Below are 21,886 nucleotides of genomic sequence, written 5' to 3' on the forward strand. Positions count from 1 at the left end.
AGCTTTGAAAAATAACCAGCGAGGGAGAAGCTCCAGCATAACCAGTGTCCTGGCACCAGGGCATTTGTGGGTGTGTGGGCAGGTGGTGGATGCTCCCACTGCAGGGGATGTCCCCACTGTAGTTTTGCACCTTGCTGGGCACAGGGGACACTGTGGTGGTCCCAGAGCTCCATGACCCTTCCCATCTCTTGCAGCCACAATAACAGAGCAAGAGAATTGATCTGAAAGCTTTCTGTGTATTCATGCAGAGTGAGTCAGAAGATACTGACATCAATAGGCATTTGAGGCAATTAAGAAAAAAACCCCAAGATTTCCCCCCTCACCCCCATGTTTTCTCTCATATAAGTTAAAACATCCTCACCTCTGAATTTCCACAAGGTTGTCAGAGTTTGCTTAATGTAACTGGGAGAAGCAGCACCGGGCAGTGGTGGTTGTTTCCATGTGTTGTGTCTAAATGTGTGTCTTATGCTTGATAATCTACCACAGGCTTTTGAATTCGGCTTTGAAGCTTAGCGTTGTTTGGGAGATTTTAGCAACAATACAGCACTTTTGGGAAGATACATAGTTTGAAATAGGAGCTCATGGACAGAATTTTGGTGCAGCAAATGGAAATGTGAATTTCATTTAGGCTCATAAGATTTAAGTGTAATAATATTTTATGTAAGTCTTTGGGAAGGTGTCTACAGTCAGCTTGCCCTGCCACATCATAAATTATATATTTTGTTTTTATTACAAATGGGCTCCTGTTGGGGCCTATTTGTTACATGCAGCACACTGCTATTTCCAGCATAAACTTCTGATGAAACTTTTGTGTTGAGAAGAGCCAGCTCCTTTCCTCCTTGGAGATAAACCATCATTTTAAATTCTCTTGCTGGTGACTTTTCATTGTCAGCAAACTGACCAAACATGAAACAAAAAGTTGTTTAGGTAGTTTACTTTTTCTATTCCCTTTATTGTGAAAGCCATTTAAAAACACATGTCTTTGCTGTTAAATATTTTAGGAAATCTCATGCACTATAATGCCTTTAGCAAACTTTTGCCAAGTTTCTCACTATGATGATGCAAATTCAGAGCAAACCAGTATGTAATGGTCCTGAAACAACTCTTGTCCTGGTTTTGGCTGAATGTGTTGGAGGCAGCAGAATCTCACATGCCAGAGGGTGTTTTGTTCCTGCTGCACTGTCAGACTGCTCTGCCAGCCCGTGCATGGGGGAGGCAGTGTGGAGGGTTTGGGATCTGTCATAATCAGCAGGAAAATGAAGAATTGGATGCACTTGTGTTGCATCGTGTGGCATCCCAAAAAGTGGAGGTTTTGGGATTGCACCTTCTGCTCCTTGGCAGTGCTTTACGTGTTTTGTGACATTTTAGAGAGAGGCTTTGAGAATCAGGGTAGTTCAGGCAACATGGTGTGGTGGCAAGTCAAACCCAAACCCAGTGAAAATAAAGTGTGGGGGTGAGCAGGGAAAACCCAGGACTTGAGCTCTGTGAACATTGTGGGTCCCTCCAACTCAGGATATTCCATGATTCTCCAGGGTCTGAACCCCTCAAGACAGTGGCAGGACTGGCTGTGCGTGGGAAACAGTACTGAAATGAAAAAGGAGATGTCTGAAAACAGCTCACAAGGCTGGGAAGCGCTGGGAACAGGGCCAGTGGGATGTACAATCCCAGGAATGGGCCGGTGGGATGGGATGGGATGGGATGGGATGGGATGGGATGGGATGGGATGGGATGGGATGGGATGTGCAGATGGACACTCGGATCCCGGGAACGGCCAGTGGGATGGGATGGGATGTGCAGATGGACTCACGGATCCTGGGAACGGGCCGGTGGGGTGGGATGGGATGGGATGCGCGGATGGATGCTGGGATCCCAGGAACGGGCCGATGGGATGGGGATGGGATGGGATGGGATGGGGATGGGGATGGGATGGGGATGGGGATGGGATGGGGATGGGATGGGATGGGATGGGATGGGATGGGATGGGTTGGGATGGGATGGGATGGGATGGGATGGGATGGGATGGGATGGGATGGGATGGGATGGGATGGGATGGGATGGGATGGGATGGGATGGGATGGGATGGGATGGGATGGGATGGGATGGGATGGGATGGGATGGGATGGGATGGGATGGGATGCGCGGATGGACTCGCAGGTCCCGGGAAGCGCCGCGCCCACCCAGCCCGGCCTCTGCTGCCCCCTGCCGGCCCCGCCCCGCAGCGCTCCCCGGCATCGCTCCAGCTCGAGGGAGCCGCCGTGGTTTGCGGCCCCTCACAGAACCCACGCAGACATAAATGTAACAAGTGTGGAAAAACGAGTCTGTTCCCAAGTTCCTTCCCCGTGGGCTTGTCGATTAAGACCAGCTCCTGCCACTCAGCCAACAACGGCTGCCCAGCACAACCAGTGCTGCCTCTGGCCAGGTCCAGAAGTGCTCTTTCCATTGAACAAGCCCTCCATGGTTTCACCTGGTATAGAGGTGTAAGCCCCTCATCCTTCCCTTCAGGACTCTGCTAGCCCAGGCAAAGTCCACATCATACTGCATGCCTGGCTTTAGGATTACTCTTGAGTATCTGGGAAGTTCTTTGGTACAAGGATGCTGAGCTTCCTTGGCTGGGATGTCCTGGTGTCCCATTCCCCAAGTGCCTTTGGCACACCACTGAACAGCCTCACACAGCCCTGCCATGCCATGCCAGCTCCTGCTGGACACTTTCCTGCTGCCAGCAGGCAAGTGAATCACACGAGGTCAGGGTGGACACAAGCCAAAGCCAGACCTGGCTTTGCCCCCTGGCTGCTGTGGCGCTGCCCAGCACACAGAACAGCCTTTCTGTTCTACCTTTGCACAGTGCCCAGCAACACACAGCCCTGGGCTATGAGTGGAGGGAATTCTGCAACGGTGCTAACAGCCTTTATTAAAATCGACTAGGGAAATGAAGGCTGTGGTAACCCAAGAACACGTTTGACAATTGGGGTGAAGCACAAAAGGTGGAGCACTTCTCTGTTGCTGACTTGCTTTCCCCAGGGTCTGTTGCATATAGATTTATAAAGTGGTTCATACACATCCTAATGCAGCTAGTTGAGAAAGAAAAAGCCACACAGGTTCCCAGAGCAGAACTAACAGTACTTGCCTGCATTTCTGATTTTTTTTCTTAGTTTTTTAAACATATGTGAAAAGGAAACCCACCTGAGCCTTGAGTAAAGGAGGGAAAGCATGGTACAAGCCAGCTGTGACATCTGAAAAACTTACAAGTATCTCAAATAACTCATAATTTCTAGCTCATAAATATTTGGGATTTTCTTTTTTATTTTTTTTTTCAATTTTCTTTGCTGGCAGCAACTTTCTTCAAATTAACATGGTTTCAGAGATATCCCATCATTTGACAGTGTGTCACGGTGACATTCTTTCTCCTCCCTTCTTCTATCCCTCCATGAAGCTTGCTAAATCTGTCTTAACAAATCCTGCCAATTCTGTCCAATGTTCTGTCCAACCTGCCAATTCTGTCCAATATTCCACTCCCTCTCTGCTGCTCTCCTTTGGACAGGACATAAAAACAAGTCCTGGCACTGAAAACGTCAGTTTATCAATTCAGCAACTCTCTTTCTGCTTGTATTTTTGCATCCACATGACAAGGGAACTGAGATGGACCACTTAGGCATATAATGATTTTTCAGCTTAGATAGGGTCAAGGAAAATCATAAATCCAGGAAACAGGTTTTTAAAATAGTGTGGTTGTTGGGATTCTGAATTTAAGTACCTAGGTTTTTATACATGTACATTTAGAGTCAATGCAGGTAAGCAGCATGTCAGAGAACTTTCTAGGCAGGGATGTAGCAGTGACCATCATGCGTGCCTTGCAAAAATGACACACAGAAAACTTCTGGAACAGAAGATTAAAGGTCATGCAGATATACATTTCCAGCATATGCAGGGCAGATTCAAAGCTGGAACCTGAGTCTTCGTAACAAAGCAGGTTAAACAGTGGCTGGTATATGAATTCCACTTGGTTTTGTTTTTTGGTACAAATCTAATGTTCAAGAGGTTAAAGGTATAAATACTGAAAAAAACAAGAGCAAATATTTTGGGTGTTCCACTGAGGTTGTATTTGCAATGAATTTATGTTACTTTTTTCTTTGACATCACTTTCTTGCTGCCACCTTGCACTAGGGCAACTTGATTTTCCAAGGCAGTAATTTATTTTCAAGATTGCATCACTGTAATTTGAACTAGAATATATTCCTTTGCCATGCATTTGTATTGCTTCTCTTGGGTACAACTCTTATTTCTCTGTAATATTCCTTACCAGAGGGTCAGACTTAGGTGTTGGCATGTTTCTGGTCAGGTTCTGAACAGAGTAGTGCAAGTTCTGAGATAAGATACTTGACTGATCCAAGTAATTTCTAAAGGATTATGTAAAACAATGAATGGAAAAATTTCAGATTTTCACTGTGACAAAGACTGTTTTTAACTGGTGAATATCATCCTCCTCTGCACCAAAATACAGTCCAGATAGCTCATGGAGGCCATTTTAACCACAAAAAAATTTAATATGCTTTAAAATTGTCCTTGAGTCCTTGTCACTTATGATCTTCATAATTCATACATTCATGACAATGACTCCTCCCTGACTTGCAATAATTTGCTGCTTTACAAAATATTTTACCGTTCTCTGTTGTTGAGGCGAAAAACCCTGTACACTTAATATTTTTGAAGGTGTACTTCTGCTAAATGCCTGTTGTTTGCTTAGCCACCCCTCAACCTGCCAAATTCGTAGTGCATGAGAAGCCCTGCATGTCTGTACAGGCTCCATCAGGCAAACCTGAGCTTCCCGTGTTCTGAGCTGACCAGCTGTGAACCAGAAGCCTTTTGACAGCTTATTAGTTCAAGGCTCCACTGTGCTACTGAAGCTGTGTGACTTCTTATTCAGCTGGCTTGCCTTTAGCAAACTTGGAATAAAAGCAAAACAAGCTCAGATATGTCTGTTCAGCCCCAACCCACACAGATCCACAGCCACTGAGAGTGGGGATTACATAGCATCTAGTTATAGATGTCTGAAGTCTCAGTTGTGGAAATCCCCCTCAGCTGTCAGCCAGTGAGACAGCAGCTCTGTTCCATGTAATACTGTTATTTCACCTGAACCATGCATGCTTATGGCACAGTCTGAGTGAAAGCCAAAGTTTTCCTTCACCCGAACCACAGGAAGGTTCTGTTTAGTGAGTGTTTTCAGAACATGACCTACTACTGCCCCTTGTTCTTTCCTCCCTGCCTTACAAAAAAATGTAGAGCATGTTCCATTCTCTTCTCTTTTGGGGAAGGCTGAAACTTTTCTTACTTCCCAACAGAATGCTCAGACAGTAGGATGATCCAGATGCATGGATAGATTCCACTTTGCCTACTAATAACAAAAGTATCTCTGAGTCTTAGACATTGTGATTATTGCTCTACTGCTTCAGTTTGTTATGAGAAAAGAAGGGTTCCACCATCTGTTTCAGAAATTATGATGTATTTTGATAATAGTCAATTGACAGATAAAATCCAGAAGCAGATTATAAACGGTACTGGGATTAGACTCCTGGTTCTTCCAGAACAAAGCTTTTAAATTGAAGTTTTAAATATGCTATTTCAAAATGTGACTATTGATGTGGTACAACAAACACAGCAGAGCAAGGCTTGGATCATTGCAGTTCTTCACATCACTTTGAGGAAAAAATTAAAGCTAGCACTGTATCACTTTTTGTTTCTTTATAACCCTTAACAAGCATTAATTCTACAGAAGTAATTTCTTTTATATGAAACAATCACATTCTAGTCTAGTCACAGTAAGTTCTAAAATGGCAGCTACTTTGAAAAACTAAGAGCCTACTTAGCTCAAATTTGGATCCCATCTAGAACAGGGTATGGAAGCTGGGACTCATTAAAAGATGCACTGCCCTCAGTCTGATGACACGTAAGAAAAGTAGGCTATTATAAGGCTCAATTGCTACTAAAAATAGGAAAATCTGTGAAGACACCTTTTATTGGCAAAGTGTTACAAGCACTTTAGTTCACAAGTATGGTGTAAAAGCTTCATCCTTGGTGAAACAAAGTATATTTGTCACAAATTACAAAGTTTGTGGATTATCACCAAGTGACTGCCTGCAAACATCTGCAACTCTTTTCTCCTGAAACATATGCAAAACATGTATAAAAATTCACAGAAGCAGTAGAAAACTATTTCCAGCTCAATCTCTCTTACTGTTGACTTCAACAGAAAGTGAAGATACTTGGACTTTCTTAAGTAGTAATTGTCAGTCTTCATATGACATCTACTGCTTGGCCTCTGCTTCCATCTGAGTTTCTTGTGATTCCTCAGCTTCTGAAAGTTTTTCATCATCTAAAATTCAATATTACTGTTAGTCAAACACACTTGGTCATATATACAGACTATATTGCAGAACTTTTGTCCCACTTAAATATTTTGATTGCCTTAAATGTGTAGTTGAGTATCTCATTCTATAAAATGCTATGTTCAAACAAACAAAAAAATCCTTCCGTTTTTAAGGATGTTATCTCAAACAGCTGTTACTGGAAATATGGGGTAAATTCTATAGTGTCAATTGAAGGAAATGGTACTAGATTGCTTCTAACCCCTTCTTTCTCTTTGCCTACTAATGGTTTATTTATTCTATACTGAAGCTGTGCTTTTCACTAAACTACTACTTCCTTCACAAAATCCTCAAAAGTAATCTATATAATCACATGAAAATGCATTTTCAAGACTAATACTTAAGCAAGTGTTAGTAACACATAATAACAATAACCTTCTGCTAAAGTGCACCTAGGATTAACAGTTCATTCTGCTTAAGAAGATCTAGATGGCCTTAGAGAATGAAAGTCTGCTCTTGGAGCCATCTCTGCATTTAATCAGGTCATACTCAGAGGCTGTACCAATTGCTCTGTCTTTGAAAAACAGTGCAAATATACAGCAAATACTTAAAAAATATTACCCATATTAGAGCATGAAAAGTTAGCGCCGATTTGAAAATATTAAGTATTTGTATGAGAAAAGATGAGTACGACTAAATCCTGAATTTAGCTCTTGTGTCTGACAGTTTTAGTCCCTGCTCTATCACAGATTCACAGGCTCAGCTGGTTGTCATTTATCTTCCTTGTATTTCATTTTCTTTTTAGTAAAGCCTCAAATGATACCATGGTAGCAGTGACATGTTTAAAACTACTGAAATAGGAATTATAAAACGAAATTCGGAAATAAGCACAAGAATAACTCTCTGTAAGAAATACTGTTAAAAAATAAAAAAAACCCAACAAACCTCAAATTGCTATTTTCCATCCTCACATTTTAAAGAATACTTCTGCCTACAAATTAACCTGAAGCTAGTCAGGAAATGGCACAGTGGGTAGCTTGTAGAAGAAAATAAAACTCTGAGCAGGCTTAGGCTCTGGACTACTACTGAGAAAAAATTCTGCCAATGCAAGAGGTCACTAGCCTCAATTGCACAGAGCTATCCCCCTGCTGGAAGCTGTGATTCCTTTTCATCTGCTAAAACATAACCCAGTTATACCTATTACCAAAGAACAGCACTTACTCTCCAGGGTTTGCTGAAGTTCATGGATGGTGCTCAGAAGAACATGGAACTGCTTCCTTCTCAGCTCCAACTGGAATGATAAAATACATGTTGTAGGAAACAGCACATACATCCAAACAACCTATGGCAGACTCTACATTAATTGTATTCCTAACAAATTATTATATAACCATCTCTATGAAAAACCTACCTTATCTTCAACATTTTCCTTAATGTGAGAAAGATTTTGCAGTTCTTTTCCCAAAGCTTCTAGCTGCCTGAAAAGAGATTGTCAGAGTATTCTTTAAAAATTCTGTAAAATTCTTGCAAAACAGATTTGCTCTAAGTAGAGGAGAAAGAACAATAAAATAAACTGTTTATGTAAACAAAACAAGCGAAACAATTTAGAGATAAGGTCACTTCATGCAATTCTAAACTATTATGTTCTAGACTTGTAATTTCAGGACATTTATAAAAAATTAGGCCTCCAAGCTGGAATACAGTTGTACCCTGGCATTTATAACAATTCAATCCTGACACAGCATGTTATTTACTTGACCCTACAATACAAGTCAAAGTAGCAGATTCATAGAATCTTAGAATATCCTGAGCCAGAACAGACCCACAAGGAACATCAACTCCAGTTCCTGGTCCTGCACAGAATACCCCAAGAGTCACACCCTGTGCCTGAGAGCATTGTCCAAATGCTGCTTGAACTCTGTCAGGATTGGTGCTGTGACCACTTCCCTGGGGGTCTGTTCAGTGCCAGATCACCCTCTAGAGGGAAGAACTTTTTGCTCTCACTTGAGCTCACCATGGACCACCACAACCCTTTTTGAGGCAAAGAACAGCAGGTACCATAATATACCTTTCAAATGAGAATGGAACACGAACTCTTACAGCCAAACCTCCAGTTTGGTCCTTCTACTTCTAATGCCTATTGTAATTTATACACCATGCAATGAGAACAAACTGCTCCTTTAAAGGTGAAGTGGATTGAGGCTGATCATCCCTGATTAATTAGCAGGCAGAGTCATAGAGGGGTCAGCAAGGAAATCAACCTTTTTTTCCTGAAGCCCACTGACAGCTGCTGCAACTAGTCTGGGCAGGGAACCACAAAAAGTCCTCCAGTCCTAAGTACGTCACTGTGGATGGGAAAAGGTCTATTTTAGTGCTACCTGAGGGGTGCTGTCTTTTTTTGAGCCAGCATGCTTGGTACCTGAGAGAGTTGTGTGTGACATGACCCCTTTCTTCAGCTTATAGGCTCATACACTGATTTTGGAAGCATTTGGTTTCTAGTTTCTGAAAAACTTCCATTTAGCCAAATCTTGCTGTTTACACTGTACTGTCAGGTATAAGAAGACTGTGAGAGCACAGACTTTTTTCTTCTAATAACATCCAAGCTACATCTGGAATTTTACTCCTTTTACTTTACATTCCAGAGAATCTTTGCTTAGCCTTCTTACCTTCATATTTCCTTTTGTAAGACTCAGTGTCATTTCTTGGTCCTCTGAACAGCTCTTCTGATCCTGCATCTAATTACACTGTGGGCACTGCTGTTCAGTACTTCTGCTCCTATCACTTCCTGAATTGGCTCCTGTGCACTACTTGTGACTAAGCTGTTAACAGCTTCTTTTGTGCTGTATGACTCATTGTTCCAAGAAACAGACTCTTAAAAGCACAAAGAAAGTGTTTTTCTAAACTTTGTCCTATTGTGCCAGATAACCTGCAAAGGCTATAAATCTAACTTTTGCAATAAACCCTTCTGTTTCTTCCCACAAGAAGACTTCTCAAGTGTTTTTAGTGATTAAGAGTTCCATGAAAAGTGTGACATTGTTAGTGAGGTTTCCTCTATTCTAAATTAAGGGTGGCCTTTGGTTCATTGTATCATTTTCTGTGTATTTCCTATGGACTGAACTCTTACCAACTATAACTTACCACTCTTTCTAGCTTTGCTTAAGAAACTTATGCATGGATGTGTTAAGCAAAATTAGAACAATCCCTCCAAACCTACAAAATCCAGCATCCTCCAAGATAAAAAAGTATAATTTATCACAGAATTATAGAATAGTTTGGGTTGGAAGGGACCATAAAGATCATCTTGTTCCAACCCCCTGCCATGGGGAGGGACATCTTTCACTAAACCAGATTGCTCAGAGCCCCATGCAAACTGGCCTTGAACATTTCCAGGGATGGGTCAGTCAAACTTCTCTCATTGTTGTTTCTATTCTTAATGGACTTATCTGAAAAACTGCATTTTTGGTAGTTCTTTATTAAAGCCTCACTTGATAAATATCACATGCTGAATAATGAAGTAAGAAGTAGTCAAGCCTCATGAGAACTGCCTGTAATAATCAAAGCTGGGGTAATAAAATCAAGGCACAGAAAAACAACATACAAGAAAGAAATGTGTGAAATATTGTCAGTGGCTTATAGCTATAAAAATGCTATTATTAGGTAATAGTATAAACAAATAGTATAACCAAATCACTTCCATTTGCTATGGAAGGCTATGGAAAATGGAAATACAGCCTCCCTTGGCAATTTCACTGAAAGTGGGAAGAGGATAAGTGCACAGCTGTACTTATATGGGAACAGTAATCCCACACCACATCTTTAATCAGTTTAAGAACAAACTCATACATGCAATAAATCCTGGAATGTTTCTATGGCTCAATAAAGTTAATCTCCTCACAACTGCCCCAAAAGCACAGACAGTGATGCAAACCCAGAATGTGACAAGCAGCACACAAGGCAGGTTGGACAACAGGTAGGTCTGCCCTACATGACAGGGCAGGTTATGTGTGGTGCACAACACAGCCATTTACAACTGGGCATGCAGGAACAGCAACCAGAAGGGAAACAAAAAAGAACCCCTAGGAGCTTTCTCCTGTTTTCTCTCATTCCACCTTACTTGCTTGTGTGTTATGCATTTCAAGTGACTCCTGAATCTGGCTGGTGCTAGTTAAAGGACTTCCCACCATCTCTCTTTTCTGAGCAACTCGCAGGTAAACTGACATCAGATGTGCATTTACATCTCAGTTCACTTATTCACCTTAACAGTGGAAAAATTTCAACTATGGAACAATTAGCAATCCTTCTGACCCATACAGATTAAGATTTTAAAAGATCATAAGGGCATAGAAACACAAGTTTTTATTGTGTCAAAGAAATTGTATAAACGTGAGGAAAAATCAAACTGGTATCAAGGAAATGTCAAGTCTGGTGACTTCTAGTTTACTGTTCTATTCTAATTTAATGTAGTTTTATACTTACTTCAGTGTTTCATGTCTGTCTGGGTGATGCTGTATGACTTTGGCCAATGCATCATATTCTGAAAGACATTTAAATAGTTAATCTAAATACTTCTGAAAATATGGATTCAAGAACCCAAACTCAGGTATCATGAAATGGCAGATTCTTTTTCCTTGAAAAACTGTTTCAATGTTTTTCAAAACACCTTAAGACAGATCTGCATTGCTGCACACAGTCTTTTGTGTCTGATTCATAAACACTGGGTTTCGATACAACCAATGTATATGTGCAGAAAATGGTGCTGATTTTACACATGAACATTCAAGATTTTTAGAAAAAAGTATAAGATGCATGGATTTTTTTTTTCATTTTGAGGATTTTTTTTTAAAAACTATTACACATTAAGAATAATATTATGGTTATATATTATGGTTATACAGGCAACTAACACAGCCATTTCCTGGTAGTAGGACCATAAATATGCAAATTACCTCATTCACCTGGAAAAATTTGTGCTGCAGACAAGACAGAACATACCAAAAAGTAAACACTTCAGAACTATGTTCGTGAAGATGTAAGAACTCCACATTCCTACTGGTTATTTTATTTTCCAGTTGAGTTCAATATTATCTACAGTATTGATCAAATCAACTTGTATTTAAAACCTTTCATGTTGTATTTCTGAAACTTTTGGCATTTCATTTATCATGAAAAAAACATTTTTTGATTCTTCTCAACTGCTCATCTTTTAGAGTGTTGTAGATTTCAATGCATTATGAGTATATAATTTTAAAAGTAGGGTAAAAACACGCCTCTTAAAAAGGATGTACAGAAAGGACACTGTTTTAGGTTTTCCTGATGCTGCATGTCATTGAGATTTGGTTCAATCTTGCCTGTGCCATCCAGCCAAAACTTTCAGTTGTCAGTGGAACCCACCAGGCTGAATACACTAATCACAATGCCCTGCACATTCAAAAATTTAGAATCTATTTTCCAATACAATGTATTCTAGAAGATCAGAAAACAGTGAAGCCCACAACTATAAATACAGATATGGCACCTTACCCTGGCGATTTTTTCGAATCCTTTTTGCTTGCAGGATTTGTTTTTTGCATTCAGAGATCTTCTCATGGGCTGCAGCTATACTGTTTTCTTTTAAAAAGAAAGAGAGTCATATTGAACTCAGTACATGTAAATAAGCTATTCTGCTAAATTATAGAACATGGTGGCTTGTTAGCTCCATTAGCTTAAAAACTATATAGATGCCAATAGGTTAAAAAAGCTCTTGTTTGTATGTATTCTATGTAATTACAAGATGCTTATAGCACATATATGAGTGCTATCTAGTAAGAAAAACAATCCAAACCCAAAAAACCTCCAAACCACTCATCAGATGTATATATTATGTTTACTAGGCTTGAGCTTGTTCGCAGGAGAAACTGCCAAACAGAAATCAGTAACATTTTCTCATGTTTACCTATATCCTTATAGATTTTTTCATAATTTTCCATCTCTCTCAGGTTCATGTCATATACCAGAAGAGTTTTTCCCATTGAAAATTCACACTGTGATAAAGTGCTCAGCATTCGTTGGTACTGGGTATATCTGAAAACAGACAAGACATTTACTCTCAAGCAGCATAAAAATTTTTCCTCACTTCACAGAGCAAGAAAACAAAACTTCATGTAGCTTAAGGGACAGCTAAATAGCAATTATTCAATAAAGAAATTATATTCAGTGTATAGTTGGGGTTTTTGTTGGAAGTGCAGCTAGAAACCCTGTACACATTGATTTCAGCATCATTTCATTTTCAGTGTAGAGTGGGTATTAAAGCAGTGAGCAGTTTGACCCAGGGCTTATAAATTTTCCAGCTCGGGTTGGCTCTGTACCACCAAATTAGTATTTTAATACTGCAGTGCTTCTCTGTATACACACTGGTAATATTGTGATCTCTGGGATTTTATATCCATTACTAACACAGACCCTACAGAATGCTGTCACTCGTTACTCACTAATTTAGACTTAAAAATAAATAAATAAAAAAGAGAGAACGACAGCAGCAGAAATACCAGCAGTATTTCCCTTCCCTAACAGAACAAACGCAGAACTGCCAACTCAAATATCCGAGTCATGATCCTGTTATAAGAGCGGGACTCCTGGCTGGAGCACGCAGCAGGCACAGCATCCTGCGGGCACTGGAGCGGTGCTGGCAGATTTCACGATACAGCCCGCAGCCCTCGGCGATTGCTGACCCGTCTGCAGCCTCCTCTCCCAGCACAGTCCTCGGCGTTTGTCCTGGAAACACCACAGAGCCGAGGAAAAGCAGCTGTGCACATTTTTAACGCGGACCTCTTCCAAACGGATCGAGCCCCGCTCCCCACTGAAACGCAAGCTAAGCAGTTCCAAGACTTTAAAAACCGAAGCAAAACAACAGATACCCTTCCTCCTGAGATCCGGAATTACACCACTTAATGAAACTCTTCACCAACAAATTGATCCGCCTGTCGTCGCCAGCTCCATCGCCATCGATCAGCAGCCGCTTGCGGATAACTTCATCTGCGGAGAGGCTCCCGCTCAGCCCTCACGCCATGGCAGCCGGCCCCCGGCGCCGCAGGGAGCGGCTCCCGGAGCCGCGGCGGGCGGGTCCGCTGAGCCGCGGGCCCGGGGCCGCCTTGCAGGCCGGCCCGCGGGGCGAGCGGCCCCGGGCGGGCGCGGGGGCCCGGCAGCCGCTCCCCGGAGGGCGGGCGGGGGGCGCGGCGCCGCGGGGAGCCGCGGCGGGGGTCGCGGCGCGGGGCGGGAGGGAGGAGGGGAGGATGGAGAAAGGGAGGGAGGGAGGTCTCACCGTCGGTCACGGCCCCCATGGCGGCGAGTGCCGGAGCCGGCGGGGCGGCGGCAGCAGCGAGTGAGGTCAGCTTCCCACAATGCAGCCGGCGAGAGCGGCGGCCATGGAGGGGGAGGCGGCGGCTGCTGGGGCCTGAGCCGGCGGGCGGCGGACGCGCGGCCCGGGGAGGGCGGGCGGGCGAGCCCCGCGCCCCGCGTGGAACCGGCCCCCTGGCGAGGGGCGGCCCCGCCAGGTGAGCGCCCCACGGGGGAGGGAAGCGGCGGTCCCGCAGCCAGGCTCCACCTCCCCGCCCCCGCCACCCGCACCGGCCCCGCCGCCCCCCGCCCGGCCGCCCCGCCATGCCCCCGGCACATGGTCCCGCGCCATCGAGGCCGCCGGGGTCGGGGCCGCCTCGCCTGCGCTCCCGGCTCGGGGTGTCCTGCCCAGCGCCCCGCTGCTCCCGAGCTCCCCGCGCAGGGCTCCGCACGGTCCCACCGGCGGCGGCGGCACGCGGGAGCGGCGGACGGGCCCGCCGTGGTGGCGGTGGATGGTGCTGTCACGGTGTCGTTGAGATGGCACTGTGAGGGTGGTGGATCCCCTGTGCTGCCTGGCCAGCCCCGGTGGCTGGAGGCAGCGGGAGCGATGGCTCCTCGGTGCCTTTTCGCTGGTGACGGTGTGGAGGACGTGCCCATGGCACAGGTGTCAGGACATGCAGCAGGGCCAAAAATTGTTCTGATGTTTCCTGGTGAGTTTGGCTATGATCAGCAGATAGGAAAAATAGCTGTTTCTTCCTGTCCTGGCAAACTAAGCTGGTGCTGGAAAACGTTGCTAGAGGCGTCTGGAGAAAAGATATATTAAGGTGTTACCATGTATTGAGTTTAAGGCTTTTGGTCCATAGGCTTGGATGCTTGCACAGTGCTGGTAATGTTACTGTAGTGTATATCACAGTAGATGAGGCTTACCAGAACCCGACACCTTTCTATTCCCTCTTAATTTTGGTTTGAACAGTTAAGTGGCCAGCTGTCTTGTTCTGCTGGACACTATCCATTGACAGTTTTAGGATGGTGGGGAAAATTAGAGTGAGAAAAGAACAAAGTTAATATGTGCTATCATCTGTTAGTTCCTGGTTTTAGACCTCTGAGAGGTTAAGAGGCTCTTTCTTGTTCTTGATAGAGGCATTTAACAGCTCTTCACGGATTTCTAGATTGTTTCAAGTCAGTCCTTTGTCTTCAACGGGCAACTGATCAGGCCCTTTGGAAGGTTCTATTAGGGGAGCATTACTGGGAGCGGTCATTAAAACTCCCACCAGAACTTTTAGGAATAAAGCGTTTCCAACATAGGAAACTTGGATAACTGTTCTTGAAGTTTTTATGTACTCTTATGTGATTGGTGAGTGATATAATTGTATATGAAAACCTAACGATCTACCCAGTTACCCAAGTTGGGCCAAAGAATGGGCCATGCATTCATGAAGTATGTAAGCTGTACTGAAGGTGTTCACTTCTATGAACTCTGATATGTTGCCATTTGTTGGTTTGACTTAAAACTTCGTTTTTCTTAAGGCTTTGATCACTATGGTACAGCCTAGTATTTTGCCAAAGGGTGAGAAGAAGACCTAGCTGAAGTTCTCTATGCAAATTTTGTACAGTTCCTGCCTTTCTCTCTTTATCCACTTATTTCCTTTTGCAAGTCTTAAGCATTTTGAAACATCCAGTTTAATCAAGACTTAATATTTTTTTACACCTCTCTGAGCTCTTTCCATTTCCTGAGCCCTTTTGTTTTTTATCACAGAGGGAAGTTGGTCAGAACAGAAGACTATTGTGGGTGAAAATACACAATTATTTATTTAACCATCTCAAAACTTCTCTGTGATTTTCTGTCATTTAATCCAATACAATCTTTTCTCACTCTTTGTTCATCATTCCATTCTTGGTCAGATGGTCTTGTTAAGCTCTCCAGAATGACAAATAGATAGTCCTTGAGTAATCAATTTAGAATACAGCAGTACATATGACTAGTTAATAACATTTAATGCCTTTTGTTCCATTCTTCGTATGTGTTACTAATTACGAGCTTCTATGATTTTTTTTATTCCAGGTCTTAAGCTCATAAGAACAATTTTGAGAACAAAGCCATTATTTTTCTTTTTAAGACAGGGCTTTCAGGCATCATCAATGTTCATTAACTTTTCTCCTTTAGAATGGAAGTAGAACTTGGTAAATACATCATCAAGAATCTCACTACGGCTAGGTATTGATGCAACAGCCTGTTTGTTCTCTCTCTTGCTCTATTTTGACATATTAAGTATCCATGGGATGTTTTTGATTGGGAAGCCAGGTCCAGCTTGCTGGGTTCCTGTATGCATTTGAGAATTCACTGTGTCTTAGGAGTTTCTGTTTTGCAAGTTTCTGTTTTCCAAGTAGAATTCCTCTTCTTGTAAATGTGAAACAACCTTTGTTCTTGCGTGTGGAGGGTGTTGCATTGGACTGTATACAGCCATGCCTTTGCCATCAATTCAGTGTGATGTATGGTGTAGATCTCTAAAACTGGGTTAACTTATTCTTATTTATCTGTACCTCACCACTTTGGGTACTCTGGGCAGATTCTATCAGCCACAGTCTTTTATATAATCCTTCAACTGAACCTTCCCTAAAGCATCAGTAGTGGAGATTCACACAATAGGAAAAAATTCTTGCACGGGGGACAGCACCTGACTTTGTGCCAGCTCTTTTGGAATAAGTACCTGTGTGTGCTTTCAACCAAGCTAAAATGTCACACAATTTTCCCTCTTTCCTTGAATTCTTTTATGTGTGCCATATGGTAAGACCCTGGATCAGCTTATACATAATAATTTGTTGCACATCTGTCCTTGTCAAAAGTGTTAAATAATCCTCTGTAATGTTTCCAGGTGATTCTGGATGCAAGAAGTATAACCTAGGTAAGTTTAGTACTGCAAGATGTTACACGTGTGTGGAACTGGCTTTGATTTTTTCATAAGTATACTTTTTTTTTGTTCCTGAAAATATGGCTTTTAAGTGCACTGATGTTTTTTTTTTTTATTGAGGAAATCTGTTAATGCTGAAGTTTTCTTTCCTGAGAAACAATCTATGAGAGCAAAAGTTTAAAGTGACTGTATACCTCCTCCCTTTTTCTTTAACTGTGTGTGTATATGATTTTTTTTCCCAACCACACAAAAAGTTAAAGGGGAAGAAGCTTTTTATAGTATTCCAGCCTATAATGAACTATGATTTTTAAGAGCTAAGAAAACAGCTTTAACTATTGACAAGGTGGATTAAAAATATTTTTCTTTTGCCTCCCTAATAATTTATGAGGTGGTTTTAGAGTCCAGGTTTTCTTCATGTTGACTAACTTCTAAATCAGACTTCTGTGTAACACTAAATCTTAAAGAGATCTAAGTATAGTAGGTCAGAAACTGCAGGGTATTTTTATCCAGTCCAACCTATATTCTTGTCAGAAAGCCATACCAAATTTATTTAGTGAGACCTATTTTCTGTAAGCCTATGTTTAGCATTACTTTTTACCACCATCCTTTATCTTTCTGTTGATAATATACCGGGATTCTGTGCAAGATGGATAACAAGCTAACCTATCAGGCTGTTTTTCTCATTTGAAATTGTTAGAGTTTTATTATCTTTGCAGTCTTCTGTAGCCTCAGCATTTACTGAAAATTAGCATCAGTGTTCCAAGAGCTTGTCATCTTGTTCTGTAAAAATTCTAAGACACTGGCTGTCTAATTCTGCAGATATTAAAATAGTCACTCTTGGCAGATAAACCTGAAATCTTTCAACCCAGTGATTGAGGTATAAAAAGTAGCGAGTGATTCTCAGCCTTGTAAAAAGCTTTCCTGACATGGACCCTTGTCTTTCTGCAGAGCCAGCCCATTTTCATAGAATTACAGCAGAATGGAAGAAGGGAGGGTGAAAATACTTGTGACTGTAGTGATAGTACCAATAATTCTAAAATGCAACATTTTATTATCTAAACAGCAGTCAATTTTGCTGTATTCTGCCTGTGTTACCAAGATTGATTAAATGTGCTGTTAATCTCATACTTTAAATACCAGGCTCCTATCAGATAATAGTTTAATCACAAGTAGTGGTCTACAGTATTGGTTTTATTTGTTATTTTTTATTTTGTAACTGAAAGAAGCCTGTAAAATTTCTGAAGTTTTGATGGAAGCATCTTGCAAAATATTAGTCCTGGAAATATTTTGTTCATTAGAAAGACATTTTATCACTACTATTTTTCTCCTGAAGGGAGAAAAGCTTATTTTAGTCATAAAATTAAAAAAAAAAATAGTGCTTCATGGTCCTTTGAATTTTTTTTTCCTAAGTAAGGGCTCTGTGTCTTAGTTAATCTTAATGACACAGGTGGCATTCTGATATTGTCCTCTTTCAGCTATCTTCACAGGAATTATGTAACAGCTTTCCAAATTTCATATCCAGATCCTACTGAATATTTATGAAGCTTGAGGATCAATTATTGCACATTTTAGGATGATCTGTGACTAATTTATTAAAGCTTGTCAAACTCAGCTTGGAATTTCATTATATTGGATGTGTAGGTATTGAGTATAGAAGCCAGAGCTTTTAGGTGCAGAGATGCAAAGGGAAGTGTGCCCTGTGTGTGTGCCAAAAGGGGCTCTGTTAGAGTGGGATTAGCAGGAGTGGCACTGTGGGTCATGATTCCTACTCCCAGGGGCTTGGTAGATTCCCACTTAACAAGAAAGTCAAGGTGTTTTAACAGGTGTCTTGAGAAACTCTGTGTCATGAAGCTGCTGCAAGAACAGATTAGCTGGTTAGAATTTTCTTTTAATCTGAAAATCATTAACACTGTCGACTGCCTGTGCAATGGCTCAGAGATCCCACATGATGTCTGCATTCTGTGATTTAAAGTGACTCAGGTAATTTTGGTATGGCATTTCATGCTGTTCTGTGATTCTGTTTCAATGTGTTTTGTAAGAAAGCAGACGTTATTTTGGAGGTTTTTTGACAGGATTAGGCAGTTATCTAGCATGCTCTTAATTTGTTGGTAGGATGTTTTCAGGGTGACTTAATTTTATTTTATTAAGGAAAGAGAGCATATTTTTGTTTTTTCCTTCCTCCGTCCTTCAGTTCATGGCAGTGGTAGTGATCAGTGTTGTGCCAGGGTTTTCGGAGGAAGAGGTGGATGTTTAATGAGGTTTTACCACTGACTTAGAAGAATTTGTCTTCGCTGGCATTGGGCCAAATGGTAAATATTTTTATTTAACTGTGGTTTGAAACATTGGATGAACAATTAGAGAGCTGTGAATATCATATTTACTTGTATCAAGTTTAAATAAGTAACTGTTAGTGCTACCGAGGAAATTTTGCACAACGCTTCCAAGGGAAACCAGGCATTTCCTCCTTTGGAAAGAGCTCTTGCCCGACTTCAGAGCGGTGTTTTCTGAATCACGTGGCCAGATGCTTTGACTCAGCTAAGAAAGCTGAATCAGAGCTATTGCACAGCTTCTGAGTCAGCTTTTTGAAGTTTAAAAAAAATTGCTTGGTTAAGTTTGTTTTCTTTATTTTTTAAAAGCGGTCCCAAACTGTAAAAGAAAACATAGAAATTTTACAAGGCTTTGAGCTTGGCCACATCATGGAGAGATGTTGAAAGAAAGGCTTCTGTTTCAGGAGATGGGGAAAGAGTATCATGTCTATTGATAAACATCTGTTTCTTGTTTTAAATTGAGTTTATATTTTGCTTTGAATTATTTCATGTTTTATTTTCTTGTAATAGAGAAACTCTGCTAGTGGGTAATGTTCAAGCACAACTAAAATTTACCGTGTCCATTGAACATGATACACTGACACACGTTTTCACCCCAGATTTCTGAGGTACAAGCCTGAGCAAGGGAATAGAAATAATTGAGGGCATGATTCCATGCTTGGGTGATGCCTGTTCAGGTTTTCATTTGTAAAATGTTGAATGAAGTACATGTGGCACTGGCTGGGCACTGGAACAGGCTCCTCAGGGAATGGTCATGGCCCCAAACCTGCCAGGGCTCAAGGAGTATTTGGACAATGCTCTCAGGCAGAGGGGGAATTGTTAGGGTGTCCTGAACAGGACCAGGAGTTGGGGTTCAATGATCCTTATGGGTTTTTCCAGCTTATAATATTCTGTGGTTCTGTGATTCCATGATCCTGTGAAAACACTGAACTTTGTTAGCCTACCAATAAGGACTGGAAACAGTGAACCCCAAAGTGAAGTTGTGGCCTTAAGAAGATGGTATATTTTCTGCACTTTCCTTTTCTGGTGTGCCAAATGTAGCTTCTAAACTTGCTTCAAATGCTGCCTAAACAGATGGTTTAAACAAATATTTCAAGAGAAATGTGATGAGAGGATAACTGGGCATTTCCAGCAGCAACTGTCAGACCCAGAAGGGGCAGATGCAGTTTGTGGCTCAAGCTGGTCAAAAAGGGAGGGCTGGTCTGGCTGAGACCAGTTGAGTCATGTTTCCATGAAGGTCGGGGAGCCAAATTTTTTAGTATTTGTTGGTGTTTTGTTAAAATTATACCAGCCAGAAAGGCTTGAAGGAGATGATGAATCTGCACATTTTCTATGCAGTAGCTGAAGTACAAATGTGCTTAAATCCTGCCTCTTGCCAGGGCTAAGCACCTTTCTCCAGGGAGCATTTTGGATTCATGCTCTCTTGAAATTAGGATCATAAGCCCTTTCTTTCAAAAAGGGAGCAGAGGTCAATCTTTGCTTTCAAAACCCAGGAGGTGGTGGTGGTTCTGGTTCCCTTTTCATCATTAGCAGAGCTGTTATGTGCTGGACCGCTCACCACATGTGTGGGAGACTTCAACCCAGCTATCCTCCTTCCTGAGGGGATTAATGCCCGTAATTCTTTCCATCAGAGTGAATTTTGTAATCACCAGACTGTTGACTAGTACGAGGTGGTGTTGCTGTCAGAATGATAGACTGAACACAGCAGTGAAACCCAACACAAAAGATATTCAGTGACTGAGGACTAAGGTGTTTCAGGGAGTAATTCATAAAAGCAAACCAGTAATTTCAGAAGTGCAAGAAAAGAACAATCAAGATAATTTTTGAATTGCAGGTCAGATTCTATTCAAAGATGTACGAGTGCCTCCCTGGTGATTTTTATACTTTATTTCCATCAAGGATAGAATTTGAACTTGAAAAATACAAGGAACAGGGGGAAAAAAACCCCAATAAATTGTGGAATAAAATAATCTGCTTCATGGAGTGTTTGGTTGAGTTACAAAAAGTAAACAGACGAGCTAATGTCAAGCATCAGGGAATAGAGGAATTGGACACAAAATACATTATCTGTAAAGTATGTGTGTATCCATATGTGTGTATACATACATGTACATTTTTAGTTGCGATATGGAAGTGGCTATATGTGTGCCAAAAACATGTGCCAAGCCCATTTCTCCTAGTAGTGGCTATGAAACTAGGTAACAATGTGTCTATTTTTGCAATGTTTTATTTCACAGATTACAAGGTAACTTTTTCTTATGTTTTATAAATAAGCATTCAGATTCGCTTGTTGAGGTTTCTTTTTTTGCAAAACATTAGTGCATAATGCTTGAAAATCATGAGTTCTTTTTGATCCTCTGCCTTTTGCTTTTATTCTAATAAAAATTAAATTTTGATTATACGTAGAAAAAATTGAACTAATAAAACAGGCAAGGGAGATAAATTGGATTTTATAACTTAGTTCAATAAAGATTGTATTGTAGGAGATCAGAGTAAAACAAAGCCATGCTATTAATAAGTATGCACCTGTGATTTTGTGGCTCATGTTGAATATTTTCACTTCAGTTTCATTCCAGTGTCACTTTGGCAGTTATGAGTTGGTGGTTTGGGGCTTTTTCATTTTTGAAAACTGCTTGTGGTTTTTGGTGTGTGTGTGTGTGAGTATATATATAAAGTTAGGATGGTGTTGAACAGTAACATATCCTGAAATAAAATAGTGCACATGTATATTAAAATGAAACATACAAGATTTTAAAATAATTGTTATTAGTTTGAAATTTTAATTTTGGAAGTATCGAAATTGTACTTGAGCTGCAGGCACTTTGTCTGATTGGACTAGGAGGATGTTTATTGTCTGATTTTCTGGTGGAGCTTTTCTGTCCTGTTGTTATGTGAAAGGCTGGCACAAGAGTGACTGACTGTAACTGTAGTCATGTCATCAAACAAATGGAAGGAAATAGTTCAAGAGCTCTTGTTTTCA

General features: G+C 41.4%; 2 protein-coding genes across 3 annotated transcripts in view; one reads left to right on the forward strand and one right to left on the reverse strand.

Annotated features, from left to right (window-relative positions):
- Positions 1 to 5,992: 5,992 nt before the first annotated feature.
- Positions 5,993 to 13,788, reverse strand: THOC7 (THO complex subunit 7). 2 transcript variants are annotated; one of them, XM_021537254.2, is made up of 8 exons: positions 13,657 to 13,788; positions 13,253 to 13,370; positions 12,292 to 12,419; positions 11,880 to 11,966; positions 10,836 to 10,893; positions 7,771 to 7,837; positions 7,581 to 7,650; positions 5,993 to 6,367 (listed from the first exon to the last, which is right to left on the reverse strand). In XM_021537254.2, the coding sequence occupies exons 1-8, from the start codon at positions 13,673 to 13,675 to the stop codon at positions 6,300 to 6,302; spliced, it is 615 nt and encodes a 204-aa protein (XP_021392929.1). In that variant the 5' UTR covers positions 13,676 to 13,788; the 3' UTR covers positions 5,993 to 6,299. The 2 variants fall into 2 exon arrangements, with proteins under 2 accessions (XP_021392929.1, XP_021392931.1); XM_021537256.3 differs by lacking the exons at positions 13,253 to 13,370; positions 13,657 to 13,788 and adding an exon at positions 12,884 to 12,982 and having other exon boundaries at positions 6,182 to 6,367.
- Positions 13,789 to 13,851: 63 nt separating this feature from the next.
- Positions 13,852 to 21,886, forward strand: part of ATXN7 (ataxin 7) — an 86,777-nt gene continuing 78,742 nt past the window's right edge. The window contains exon 1 of the mRNA XM_021537251.1: positions 13,852 to 13,888. The gene's annotated coding sequence lies outside the window, so the exon portion shown is untranslated. The remainder of the gene's footprint in view (positions 13,889 to 21,886) is intronic.

Source organism: Lonchura striata, chromosome 12 (assembly GCF_046129695.1).
Source record: "Lonchura striata isolate bLonStr1 chromosome 12, bLonStr1.mat, whole genome shotgun sequence".
Lineage (NCBI taxonomy): Eukaryota > Metazoa > Chordata > Aves > Passeriformes > Estrildidae > Lonchura > Lonchura striata.

What these genes read in the sequence shown, in the direction of transcription:
- THOC7 (XM_021537254.2), bottom strand. An exon ending in GATTCGAAAAAATCGCCAGG is followed by an intron (nt 10,894 to 11,879) that starts GTAAGGTGCCAT and finishes AATGTCTTTCAG; the next exon opens with AATATGATGCATTGGCCAAA. An exon ending in GACAGACATGAAACACTGAA is followed by an intron (nt 7,838 to 10,835) that starts GTAAGTATAAAA and finishes ATCTCTTTTCAG; the next exon opens with GCAGCTAGAAGCTTTGGGAA.